This window comes from Clupea harengus, chromosome 5 (assembly GCF_900700415.2).
Source record: "Clupea harengus chromosome 5, Ch_v2.0.2, whole genome shotgun sequence".
NCBI classification, from domain to species: Eukaryota; Metazoa; Chordata; class Actinopteri; order Clupeiformes; family Clupeidae; genus Clupea; species Clupea harengus.
The window spans coordinates 26388449-26401696 of NC_045156.1; the positions used below are offsets into that span (position 1 = coordinate 26388449).

The 13248-nt window shown below is 41.6% G+C and overlaps 1 protein-coding gene and 1 pseudogene across 1 annotated transcript; one reads left to right on the forward strand and one right to left on the reverse strand.

The window, feature by feature from the left end:
• The first annotated feature begins 2972 nt into the window (after positions 1-2972).
• On the forward strand, positions 2973-5216 carry LOC116220552 (annotated as a pseudogene).
• Positions 5217-10280: 5064 nt separating this feature from the next.
• On the reverse strand, positions 10281-12207 carry LOC105889201 (green-sensitive opsin-2). The gene is made up of 5 exons (XM_012814996.2): positions 11847-12207; positions 11546-11714; positions 11249-11414; positions 10597-10836; positions 10281-10493 (listed from the first exon to the last, which is right to left on the reverse strand). The coding sequence occupies exons 1-5, from the start codon at positions 12205-12207 to the stop codon at positions 10392-10394; spliced, it is 1038 nt and encodes a 345-aa protein (XP_012670450.2). The 3' UTR covers positions 10281-10391.
• Between the last annotated feature and the right edge of the window lie 1041 nt (positions 12208-13248).

Genomic DNA, 13248 nt, shown 5'->3' on the forward strand with positions numbered 1-13248 from the left:
CTTACAAATTGCCTTGTATGCGAATACAATGACAATAAAGGCTTTTCTATTTCTATTTCTACTCTCCGATGAGCAGGAACACCCGATGTCCTGACACATAAAATAATCAAATATTCTCCCATAATTGTAAGCCATCACAGTGAAATACATCAGTGTTTCCTTCATTTCCATGGATTGATTCATTTTATGGAGTGATTTAGCCAACAAGGTACACCAAAAGATAAGGATTTGTTCCCTGGGGGGTATTCGTCGTAGCTCGCTAAGCGGTTTAGCGAGCTCATTTTCAGGCTAAGATCAAAAACGCCCTCTTGATAAATCACCATAGGAACATATCGATTAGCACTAACCTGCTCCAGCGCAGGCTAACTTAAGTGTAGCTGGATAAGCTTGCCACACCCTCGGAAAAAGGAGGGATCCCATTGACCAAGGACTGATATTACATAGTTAGATTAGCGGAGGGAGAGAGTTCTTTGCGATCGCCAAGATCCATTATTCTTGTATGAGCGCTACCGATTCAGCCGACAAGGAACCATTCATTTACAAGACCTTCTCGAGTCATTTATTGCAAACACCACAGTTTTTGCGAGTGGTACATTTTTGTAGTGTCGGTGATGCGGAGAACAAAGCACTCATAATTATATGAGTGTTATTAGTACACCATAGCATATCATTATTGTAGAAAATGATTACGGTGGACTCATGATAAGAATAGAGAGAAATACAGATAATTTATTTTCACTGCTTCAATTTATTGCATTTGTTATTAATACATTTAGTCATTTAACAGACGCTTTTATTCAAAGCGACTTACAAGGAAATGTAAAACTACATCAAGGAAGGAGGTGAGGGGACTCGAACTAGCAACCTTGCAGATTCGAACCGGTAGAGGAAACCTCTGTACCAGTTGACACTTGCTGTCAGGTATTCATACATAGATATTACCCTATAAACATCCCAACACACCTTACTCTCACAGCGGTGGCGGTGTTGAATTGAAATGAACCACATGATTTGGATGCGGATCAGCCGTTAACAAACCGATATTTGCTGTTCTCAATCACCTCGCTAATCTTAACGGTCTAAAAGGCCAATTGATTAACTAAGCTTCAAGCCTACGACGAATGGGGCCCAGGGCTATTGCGCGTGCATGTCCTACTTCAAAAGGCCGGAAAGGTCGATCACCAAAACAATGATTTTCTAACGGTATAATGGTTCTAAACTCAAAGAAAAGGGCTCTTATTTTCTCCGCTGGCGAGCAGGAGATGAACATGAACGCTTATGAAGAATACAAGACCATAATCATGGCAAAATTCAACACCGCCACCGCTGTGAGAGCAAGGTGTGTTGGGATGTTTATAGGGTGATATCTATGTATGAATACCTGACGGCACGTGTCAGCTGGTACAGCGGTTTCCTCTACTGGTTTGAATCTGAATGGTTGCTAGTTCAAATCCCCTCACCTCCTTCCTCCATGTAGTTTTACGTTTCCTTGGAAGTCGCTTTGAATAAAAGCGTCTGTTAAATGACTAAATGTATTAATAACAAATGCAATAAATTGAAGCAGTGAAAATAAATTGTCTGTATTTCTCTCTATTCTTATCATGAGTCCACCGTAATCATTTTCTACAATAATGATATGCTATGGTGTACTAATAACACTCATATAATTATGAGTGCTTTGTTCTCCGCATCACCGACACTACAAAAATGTACCACTCGCAAAAAAGCGCAAGACAGTCAATGTGGTGTTTGCAATAAATGACTCGAGAAGGTCTTGTAAATTAATGATTCCTTGTTGGCTGAATCGGTAGCGCTCATACAAGAATAATGGATCTTGGCGATCGCAAAGAACTCTCCCTCCGCTAATCTAACTCTAATATCAGTCCTTGGTCAATGGGATCCCTCCTTTTTCCGGGGGTGTGGCAAGCTTATCCAGCTACACTTAAGTTAGCCTGCCCTGGAGCAGGTTAGTGCTAATCGATATGTAACTATGGTGATTTATCAAAAGTTGCTTCCACGAACCAAAAAGAGGGGCGTTTTTTATCTTAGCCTGAAAATTAGCTCGCTAAACCGCTTAGCGAGCTACAACGAATACCCCCCAGGAAATGGATATAAGAAAATCTCTAAACTGTTTAAAAGACCCATTTCCACTATCATGGCAATAATTATTGTTTGGAAGATTTTCACTTTCCCTGCTTCCCTCACAGACACACGGCCACGCCCCTTTCCCAGCCTGTTCATTTCCTCATTCTGTTTCACTCAGCTCCAATTAGCCCTGATCACTTGCCATCCTGCCACCAACCTTATAAGCTACACCTGTGCTCACAGCCTCTTCCTTTCACTCAGAGACACAGAGAACTTGAATGCTGCGGCTTTATCTGAAACATGTAAGTGTATTGGTGATTACTTCAATGGACTGATCTTGATTTAGTTAGATGGAAATGAACTAATATGTGCCTGGAATTGTTTGCTACCTTAATTTGTTGCCTTAATGGAAATGCTCTTAAGTTTGTATGCTTATGTATTGCCTGTGTAGGCTGAGACTTTATGTTGTACAGTTGTTATTATTATGAGGCACATGATTTATCATCTTGTATTGTATGACTTGAGCGCACTTTGTATGCTGCGGCATCCTTTGTACAATGTAATATTTTGGAGCTGATTTGTATATAATTTCTCATTCCCTCCTAGAAACCACACACACCCAAGCCTTCCTATCACACACACGCCTTCCTATCACACACAAACCTTCCTATTACACACACATGCTTGTACACACACATCCATACAGTCCTACTCCTATCCTCCACGAAAACGCCAATAAACAAATTGAACTGTGAATCCTGACTGGGGGGTATTCGTCGTAGCTCGCTAAGCGGTTTAGCGAGCTAATTTTCAGGCTAAAATTAAAAACGCCCCTCTTTTTGGTTCGTGGAAGCAACTTTTGCTAAATCACCATAGTTACATATCGATTAGCACTAACCTGCTCCAGGGCAGGCTAACTTAAGTGTAGCTGGATAAGCTTGCCACACCCCCGGAAAAAACATGGCAGCTCCCTTTTTGAGAGACCCAGTCGACCAAGGAGCTATTCTAGTTCGATTAGCTTTTCATGTGAATAGAGTTCTGCGCGATCGCCAAGACCCTTTATTTTACACTGATGAGTTCTTGTTTGAGCGCTATCGTTTCAGCCGACAAGGACTAATTTATTTGCAAGACCTTCTTGGGCCGTACATTTCAAATGTCACACGCCGCAGCAGAGCCCTTACTGTGCTTCAGACTCTCTGCATAGCGTTGAGGTTTTTTGCATCAGGTACATTTTTATACAGTGTAGGTGATGCCGAAAACATCGGCAAAGCCGCAGCATGCGTTGCTGTAAGGAAAGTGTACCTGGCACTAAACCAACTGATGAATAAATTCATCATGTTCCCTGGCCATGTCCCAGTCGATGAGATCAAAGAGGGATTTTATGCAATTGCAGGTAATTGAGTAATTCAGTATTTTACCATTTCATGAAAATGCATTCCTATCACTATTCATTACGGAGCTTATCATTATGCAGAGTTTCCTAATGTCATTGGGGCAGTGGACTGCACCCATATCTGCCTGAAAAGGCCCTCTGGGCCAAACGAGGCCGATTTTGTCAATAGAAAGGGCTTTCACAGCCTTAATGTGCAGGTACTTATGACATCATTTTCCTCAAATTACATTGCTATAAAAACAATCATTTGTCTTTGACAATAGACATGGACCTTGCAATTGCCTGCTGTAGGCTACCCATGTACTGTACAATACCCATGATTTGACTGCAATTCATCTTAGATGATCTGTGACTCCACCTGCCTCATAACCAATGTTGAGGCCAAGTGGCCGGGCTCTGTCCACGACTCCCGGATATTCAGAGAGTCTACACTGTGCCACAGCTTCGAGCAAGGTATAGCAAATCTCATGTCATTCAGAAATTGATTATTTTATGTAGAGGTGATCCAACATTGTTCATATCATATACTAGGTAACTATGATGGGCTCCTAATTGGAGACAGGGGTTACGCCTGCAGGCCCTGGTTCATGACCCCCTATCCCGAGCCAGCCCCAGGCCCTGAAGTGAGGTTCAACGGTGCTCTCGCTAGAACGAGGGCACGAATAGAAATGACCTTTGGCCTACTAAAGGCCAGATTTAATTGTCTGAGGGTGGCACTGGACAGGGCCTGTGCGATAACGGTGGCTCCACAATGTGGCCACACTCAGGAGGGAGAGGGTCCCAGTGATCGTGGCCTATCCTGAGGACGATCTGGAACCTGTCCAGCCTGATGAGCGGTCCGGACCGGCTGCAAGGGACATAATTGCCCATCATCATTTCAGATAGGTGTCCAGATGACTTTGGGTAATGTTGGACTCATTTCATGTTTTTCTCTTTATATTTGCATGTTTCATTTATATGGTTAATGGGTATATGGTTTGCCACCCTCTTTGCTTTTAAGTTACCCATTAATAGTCCATCCTCAGCCATCATCGAGTCCATCCCAAATCATCAATCAATGACCGTCTGGTTTGCTGCCTCCACTGCCAAGGACCAAGGCAGACTGCAGCAGATCATTTGGTCAGCCGAGAAGGCCATCGGCTGCGACCTGCCGTCCCACCCTGACCCGTTTCACTCCAGGACCAGCAAGAGAGCAGGCAGGATCATTGCTGACCCTTCCCATCCTGGCCACCACCTCTTCCCATCCAGCAAAAGGGTCCGGTCCATTAAAACCAAAACCTGGCGCCACCTGACCAGTTTCTTCCCCACGGCAGTGGGGCTCACAAACAAGCCCCCTGCACCACACTGACTCCGGGACCCCCGCACACAATGCACTTTAGTTTGCATCCTTATTTATTCAACACATCATAGCAAGTGCACATCATTTATTGCTATTTTGTTAACACTTTCTCTTGCACAGTATGCTCATATTGTAATACTGTTTTGATTATTTGTATGTTTGACTATGACCCTTATTTTTATTCTATTTATCAATATTCTGTCTGTCCCATGCTCTGAAATCACCAAGTCAATGTCCTGTATATGAGAGTGTACTTGGCAATACAAATAATTCTGATTCTGAATAGAGGAACATGCTGAAGAATAATGTAAGAGATCCATGTTGTACAATAAAGCCTTTATTTTTGTTCCCTTTATTGGTTATCCTGTAAATGAAGGTGCACAAGAAATAAGAATTTCAGTTTAGTTACAATTCATGGCAAAGCTCACAAATACTTTAGCCAAAGCTTTGCTTTACAGGATTCGACTTACATTCAGCTGCTGTTTAAGCAATTTAACCTCCACATCAAGCTTCGCTGAGCTCAGTAGTGCTTATAAAGCGTACGCACATCTTCATTGTCAGTCTGGAAAAAAAGACAAGAAAACCATTCATAACTTTGTTCAGTGTGGTGGTCAGATGCCAACTATACTCACAATGTGAGGGTATTTAATGAGAACTCACGTCCCCATCCCCAGTTCCCGAAGAGCGAGAGGGGCCAGGCTCCGGCGGATCAGGCCGTGGTCCAGCAGGATTTGCCTAAAGGAATGCATTGATGTAGTGAGTGCCAGGAGTGAGTGGGATAGGAGTATTAGTTAACACAACTTGCATTTACCAAATCGCTTGAGAAGGCGGAAAGTGTGTCCTCATCGTCTAGACCGACCTCCTGTTAGTGAATTAGGAATGATTAGGAACTGTGGAAAATTGCCTTGGGTTTTAAAAGACACACACAATGAACATGTTTAGAATCATTACACAATGATGCAGCAATATCAACTTACATCAGCAGTGGGCTCCTCTCCCAACACATTGGTAGGTGGCTGCAGGAGTGTGAGTGAACCTTCTACTACTGCAAAATGTGACGATGGTTAACCAAATGACTAATTATGAAGGAAACTCATAGAATGAAATGCACCTACCTTGGACATAGGGATTCTCTCCTGCCACCACCTCTCCAGAGGAGCTGCCCCCAGCTATGCCCTGCATAATGGGCCTACCCCTGTTATTGGCCAGGGCCAGCTCCTCAGCAGGGGTTAACTCTGGACCTCTGGGTCCCCCCCCCCGTCTTCGCCATGTCAGCCCTTTTCTTGTTTGCTAAAATATGAAGGATATGACACTGACAAGCTGTTCAATACATTACCATGGCACATATTGTATTGACTCACCAGCCTGAATGATGTTTTTGTGCTTGACTTTGACTTGCTCCCAAGTCCTTTTAGTGGCCGGGTTGCAACTACATGGGGGTTGAAAGCACTCATAATTATATGACAGTGTTATTAGTACACCATACCATATCATTATTGTTGAAAATGATTAAAGTGGACTCATGATACGAGGAGAGAATCTAACACAATTTCTTTTCACTGCTTCAATTGATTGAATTTCTGATTATGAATAATACATACATACATACATACATACACTGTGATCCGCCCATACACAGATTTGCACTTAAATATTCAAACTCCTACTTCTATATGGTCATCTACACATACATGCATATACACATAGTACGTGATATATAAGCGCTTTCAGTACATATATGTGAATTCGTATCAATTAGATACTCTTTGGCCTTGTTTTTATCTACTTATTCTGAAAGAGTTGAGATCATTATTTTCGCTAGCAAGATCTCATTCGATGATTATTTCCATTAAGCCTACTGCCAGCAGGCACATTTAAAGAAATGTGATCTGATTGATTTGGGTAATGAGGCACTTAAGATGAGCCTATACATTTCCCCAAAACTTACGCATTTAGCTTATCGGTAATTTTTTGCCAAGCTGCCTGTCTTGCTCTGCCAGCGGTGGCGGTGTTTGATTTGGCCATAATAACTTCTTTATGGTCTTCGTATAGCGAAATGATAATAGCTTGCTCGGAAGCGGAAAAAATGACAGCTCTCTCCTTTATCTTTTCCGCCATAATACCGTTAGAAAATCATGGTTTTGGTGATCGACCTTTCCTGCCTTTTGAAGTAGGACGTGCACGCGCAAATGCCATGATAACTTTAGCCTGGTTGAAATTAACCACATGATTAGGATGCGGGTCAGCCGTTAACGAACCGATATTAGCTGTTCTCAATCAGCTCGCTAATCTTAACGGGCTAAAAGGCCAATTGATTAACTTAGCTTCAACTCTACGACGAACGTACCCCTGGACAAGTGTTCTCACCGACACCCCCATTGGTCTCAAGCCAGCCACCCTGAACTCCTCAAACTCCTTTTCAATTAAGAAGTTTAAAGCGACAGGAGAGGTTAAGAATCAGCATGGAAGAGGACGTGTTTGTACATTGACCCCACGCACCGTGAGGGGGGATGGTTCGACTGGCAAAAGAATCTCCAAGGATCACAGCTGGAGAACTGCAGAAGTAAGTTGAGTCTTGGGCAGAAAGTCTCCAAAACTACCATCATCAACATCAGTGGCGGAGAGAAGGACCCTGAGTAGGCTGCTGACCATCTTGGACAATGACCACCACCCACTACATAGTACTCTTAACGGACAGAGGAGCATATTCAGTGGCAGACTCCTGTCACTGTCATGCTCATCGGACAGGCTGAGGAAGTCCTTTGTCCCCAGGGCCATACAGCTTTTTAACGCCATGCAGAAGGGGAGGGGGAGGGAGATGGGACTTCTCTGCATGAGTCTACCTCAGTCTCCCCTCCTCATCTCATTATATTCCATCCCACTGTCCATCTTTTTACTGGCTATACTAGCCCCTTGCACAGACTTTACTATTTATATCACTTTGCACTATCCTCACACACACAAGTACTCCATCTTTGCACTATCCATACAAGCACATGAACACTATATCTTTGCACTACTTTCCTCGTGGACATCAACACTGTCACAATCAATGCACACTGTAATATAGGGCCAGATCTATCCTGTATCTGTATACACCCCACTCCCTGTGAACATGTTCTCCCTATGTGTATTGTTTTTTACTGTGGTGTATGTATGTTTGTGAGTTAAGTGTATAGGCTACTGGATGACCTAAATTTCCCTCGGGATTAATAAAGTATCCATCTATCTATCAGAAGCCACCTACATCACCACAAGTTATTTGGGAGGGTTGCCAGAAAAAAGCCTACAGTTTGCCAGATGTTACTTGGACTTTCAAAGGGACGGGGTTATATGGTCAGATGACACCAAAATAGAGCTTTTTGGCAACAAACATCAAAGGTGGGTTTGGCGTAGACAGAAAGCTAGCCATACAGAAAAGCACATACCCACTGTGAAATATGGTGGCGGATCTGTTGTGGGGCAGTTTTTCTTCCGAAGGCCCTAGACATCTTGTTAGGATACATGGTTATCATGGACTCTATCAAATACCAGCAGATATTAAATTAAAACCTAACAGCCTCCGCCAGGAAGCTTAAAATGGGCCGTGGTTGGACCTTCCAGCAGGAAAATGATACAAAGCACACCTCAATCTACACAAAAATAGTTCACCGACCGCAGAATAAAGGTTTTGCCATCGCCATCACACTTCCCCGACCTAAACCATATTGAAAATCTGCGGGATGAGCTGAAGAGGAGAGTCCACAAGCGTCGACCTCGGACTCTGAAGGATCTGGAGAGATACTGTATGGAGAATTGGTCTCAGATCCCATGCCATGTGTTCACCAACCTCCTCACGCATTATAGGAGAAGACTCAGAGCTGTTATCTTGGAAAAGGGAGGCTGCACAAAATATTAAATGAAGGGGTGCCAATAATTGTGGCACACATATTTTTTGAGAAAAATATTTATTTCATGATAAGAATTTATTGTTTCTTTCAATTATGTTACTTCAATTAAAGGTTAGATTTTTGTGAATATTTTGAAAGAAAGATCATGAGGATAAACAATAAAGATTTTTTTTCGCATCTCGTTTTGCTCATTTTTACTAAAGGGTGCCAATAATTCTGGAGGGCATGGTTGTATGTATGGAGCTTACAGTGTTGGGGAAGCTCGTTTGAAAGAATAGTTTGGCAAGCTACCAATTATTTCGTACTAGAAGTTGCTGAAGTACAGCAAAGTTAAACTAGAGAGAAATCTAATTTGGTTAACTAAAGCTGCTTATAAAAAAGTATGTATGCATGTGATTCAAAATGATTACAAAATAATCACATGCCTGCATGAATGCCACTCAATTGAGTTTATTGCCAGTGACCATTTATTGAGTTTATTGAGTTGTAATCCGTCTTAAAAAAAACTTCATTGACCAAGGCCCTCTCTTCTCGTATTGCAGGCCTAGTATGTGTGGATTTTTTGACGTAACTTGACAGTCAATGCTATCAACCTGAGAAAAGCTAGTCATGTAATTGACTTTGCTGGGGCATTCCTGTTTGCACAAATCACGTTTTGCTGCTACTGACCAATAAATGATTTATAGTATTGACCATCTTGTACCAATGCTTTGATACAGTCTTGGTTAGCAGTTGCAAACCATGCATTTCTGGGGTCAATCTCGTCTCTAAATAAAAATGTCAAATTGTGTGTCGTATGCCCCCTGTTCTGTTTGTCCTGGTGACGGGCCTGTCACTCTCCTTTTGCCACACATCCTCTGACACTATTCTCGTTACCAGGTGGATCTCAGAAAAACAATAGCACATAGTTGAGAAAGCATAAAATACATAAGGTCCTTTGCATATTAGATTAATGACACTTGTAACATGGCTCATTTGATGCAGAAATTTATTTCACTAGTATTGGTTTTTTTTTTGGGATATTTTTCTTTGCTTTATAAAATACTGTACACACACAAAAAAAGAAACAGTCACACTAACAAAATATTTGTTAGCAATTTAACAACATAAAAATAAAACCTCAAAATCCATTCAGTGATAAACAACAATTTAAAGGTGTTAAAATGGGTCTTGCTGTTTGGCTCAAAATAAGGAAAAAATCATCCAGATAATCTTGAATGGGATCTTGTAAAAGGGCAATACCTGAGTATTTACGCATGTACTTAACACCAGCTTCACAAAGTAATTGTCAGTTGTACCAGTCAGTTCATATACCATGTCACATTGTGCAGTGTATGCAGTGCAATACTGCAAGTTTAATGCTCCTTGAACAAAGTAAATGTATTTACATGTAGACATGATGGATATTTTGAAAAGCCTTGGTTGAATCTCTGCAGAAGAAATTCAGACAAGGAAGTTTGCACTGTACTTACTGGTGCAAGTCAAAAGCCAAATTACATTGTGGTCTAATGGACATTGGCAGACTTTGGTCCCAAATACATTTCCAACTAAATCTGAATAATTTTTTCCAGTATTATTATTTTCTTTCAGAAACACCACATAACATTTAGAGAGCAACCAACATTGAGTTTGTGCCATCGGCAGCTGTAGCTTGTTGACAGGTAAATTGGTGCAAGTATGATGCTTATGCAGGACCCACTGAAGACACTTCTGTCTTGCTTGCGGACACTGATGCTTCATCCTCAGGGGCCTTGCCAAAGACTGTCTGCATCATGCAGCTACGGAACTACAACACAGAGAAAAGGAATCTAAAGTGCTTGGACAAAATAATATTTTTGCAAAACATAAAGCTGGAATTTTATTTAAATGATAGCTGGCGAAAAACGTACCTGTTTGTTAAGCAGCACATAGATGATGGGGTTGAACAAGGCTGAGGACTTTGCGAAAAAGGCAGGAATAGCCATGGACTGAGCAGTGAAAGCAGCTCCCTTGTTGAAGAAAATCCAGCCAGCAAAACTGGCATAGGGGGTCCAAGCAATCAGGAAGCCACAAACCATCAGGACGCACATACGTGTCACTTCCCTCTCTGCCTTCTGGGTGGAGGCTGAGTCCTGCTGTTGGGCTGCAGCCTGTTGGTGAGAATAAGATCCAGATCATTTAATACTACTGGTTGATTCATAATAATGATGGCATTTCAGCCTTTTAAACTAGTGCACTAAGTTATTTGGCTGTACTTTATCGTAAGTAGTCTTGAAATGTCTTAAAATGAATCTTAAAACATACTAATTGATTACAAGTTATACCTAGCGCAGATTTGGGAACTAGGATAAATACTGTTCCGTGTTCTTTTCAATGAATGGGACATTATAGGAAACCACTAAATGTTGAAAGTGCAGCTGAACTTTGAAACAAAGTAGGCCTACATAGGAAGCACGTGTATCAGTAAACTATTGTACTGGTGCCTCTTACAACCATGCTTATGGGTTCAGAAAGTTTAAAACCCACAGCTTTCATTTCCTTACAAAAGTAGCAGATTCTTACCGCTTTGACTGTGAGGACAAGGCTTCCATAGGTGAAAAAGATAGTAACGACAGGGACACAGAAATGACAGGTGAACATGTAGATCACATATGACTCGTTATTGTATCCAGGGCTCAGGGTGTAGTAGTCCGGTCCACAGGAACACTGCATTCCCTCAGGGATGTACCTGGGTTATAAATAGTGATATGAATTAAGATCCAGCATTAGGAGAAACCAAACCCTGTTATCATCCTTGCTATTTTTCAGTATAATAGAAAACAGGTCCTCAGTGTTCTCAATGATAGACACCAGACATACCTTGACCATCCAAAGAGGGGTGGTGCGGCACATGCCATAGCCATGACCCATGTGAATGCCACTCCAGCTCCAGCATGGGTAGTACCAAACTTAAAGCTGCCCATGGGCTTGCAGACAACAACATATCTCTCAACAGCCAGCACCACCAGTGACCATAGGGCAACTTGACCTGAATATGGGCAGGAAACATACAATTAAAATACATTATTGTGCTATATACCATATATACAATATTGCTGCAATATCATGAAAAGGCCTGCTAGAAACTGATGAAGTCTATTGAAAACTAATAATCACTTACCTCCTAGAGTAGCCATGAAACCTTCAATAGCACAACCCATGGGTCCAAAGACGAAGTAGCCATTAAGAGCTGAGGTGATGGTGATGGTGAATCCAAAGCAGACCATGATCATACCAGCAACAGCCAGGTTGACCAAAATAAAGTTGAGAGGCTGACGAAGCTTTTTGTGCAGTACTGTCACCAACAGTGTCGCTCCATTGATGGGGAATCCCAGACAGATCAGTATAAACATGTAAAAAGCAAGCATCTTGAACTGCCATGGTTCAGCCAGGTAGTACTGCTCATATTCAAAAGGACTCCTCACCAGCCCTGTCCTGTTGGACATGGGGATGTAGAAGTTGTTGCCCTCTGTGCCGTTCATCTTCTCAAGGTGATCTCAAAACACAAAAAATGTGGTCACGAGATCAACTGTCAGGCGCAGTTGTGTAGACCTGTTCTCTGCAAAGGTAAGAGTGGTGGTTTTATACTCTCCCAGTGAGACTTAAAAGAGATTACTGAAATGGTCTAGGGGAAGAAGGGGAAAGATTAAGGTATATTCATTAGCCAACAGCCCGGATTTCCTTTAAGAGTATCAATACACTGCAAGCTTAATAATGCTCAAGTACAACATGCATTTATAGTCAATAAATGCCTAATAACATGCAGGTAATACAAAGAGTAACACAAACTCTTAAACTCTGAGAACATAGTATGGTCCTACCAGTCAAACCAGCTTTACAGAACATTCTAAGCACCATAGACTGTTTCTGTATGTGTGCTTTAAAGTGTACCTTGAGTGTATGCGTATGCGATGGCTAAAGAGTAGAACTAGTAGTCCTTCTTATCCGTCTTGCTGATGCATACATTGCAGAAAGCATAGCGAGATGACCTCGGACAAAGGAAACCCACCATGTGGTTATTTCTGCTGACATAGCACTTTGACATCAGAGTTTGCCAACTTCAATCTATATAAACCTTGTGTGATGTGACTAACTTGGCTTCACTCTCATCTGCCAAGTTGTGAGTGAGCCCGACAAGCTTGTTGAATAAAAAAATACTTATACACAACTCCCGAGTCTGAGGTAAACTTGAGTGTGAATTATTACCTAACAGTAACAAGAACATGAAAACTCACATATGTTTCACTGATGATATTGACTGGCAACTAGACGTTTTATTGAATATATTCTATGGCTGTAAATACTGAAATGTGTTATATACTAGTTGCACAGAATTTCACACAGTAATAAATACATAAACAAGTTAATATATGCACAGATAAGAGCTGATTTAAAAATAGCAAGATTACCTATTTTGGTTGTATGTGTTATTATATTGTATAATTAAGTGACATATTAAGAAAATATATATCATAGTTAAGAAATATCTACACTTGTTAAGTGGACATCAGAGGAAATAATTG

Excerpts from the sequence above, each read along its gene's own strand:
- LOC105889201 (XM_012814996.2), bottom strand. The coding sequence starts at position 12,207 with ATGAACGGCACAGAGGGCAACAACTTCTACATCCCCATGTCCAACAGG. Across the intron at positions 10,837-11,248 it reads TTGTCCTCACAGTCAAAGCG|GCTGCAGCCCAACAGCAGGA; the intron begins GTAAGAATCTGC and ends TCTCACCAACAG. Across the intron at positions 10,494-10,596 it reads ATGTGCTGCTTAACAAACAG|TTCCGTAGCTGCATGATGCA; the intron begins GTACGTTTTTCG and ends TCTGTGTTGTAG.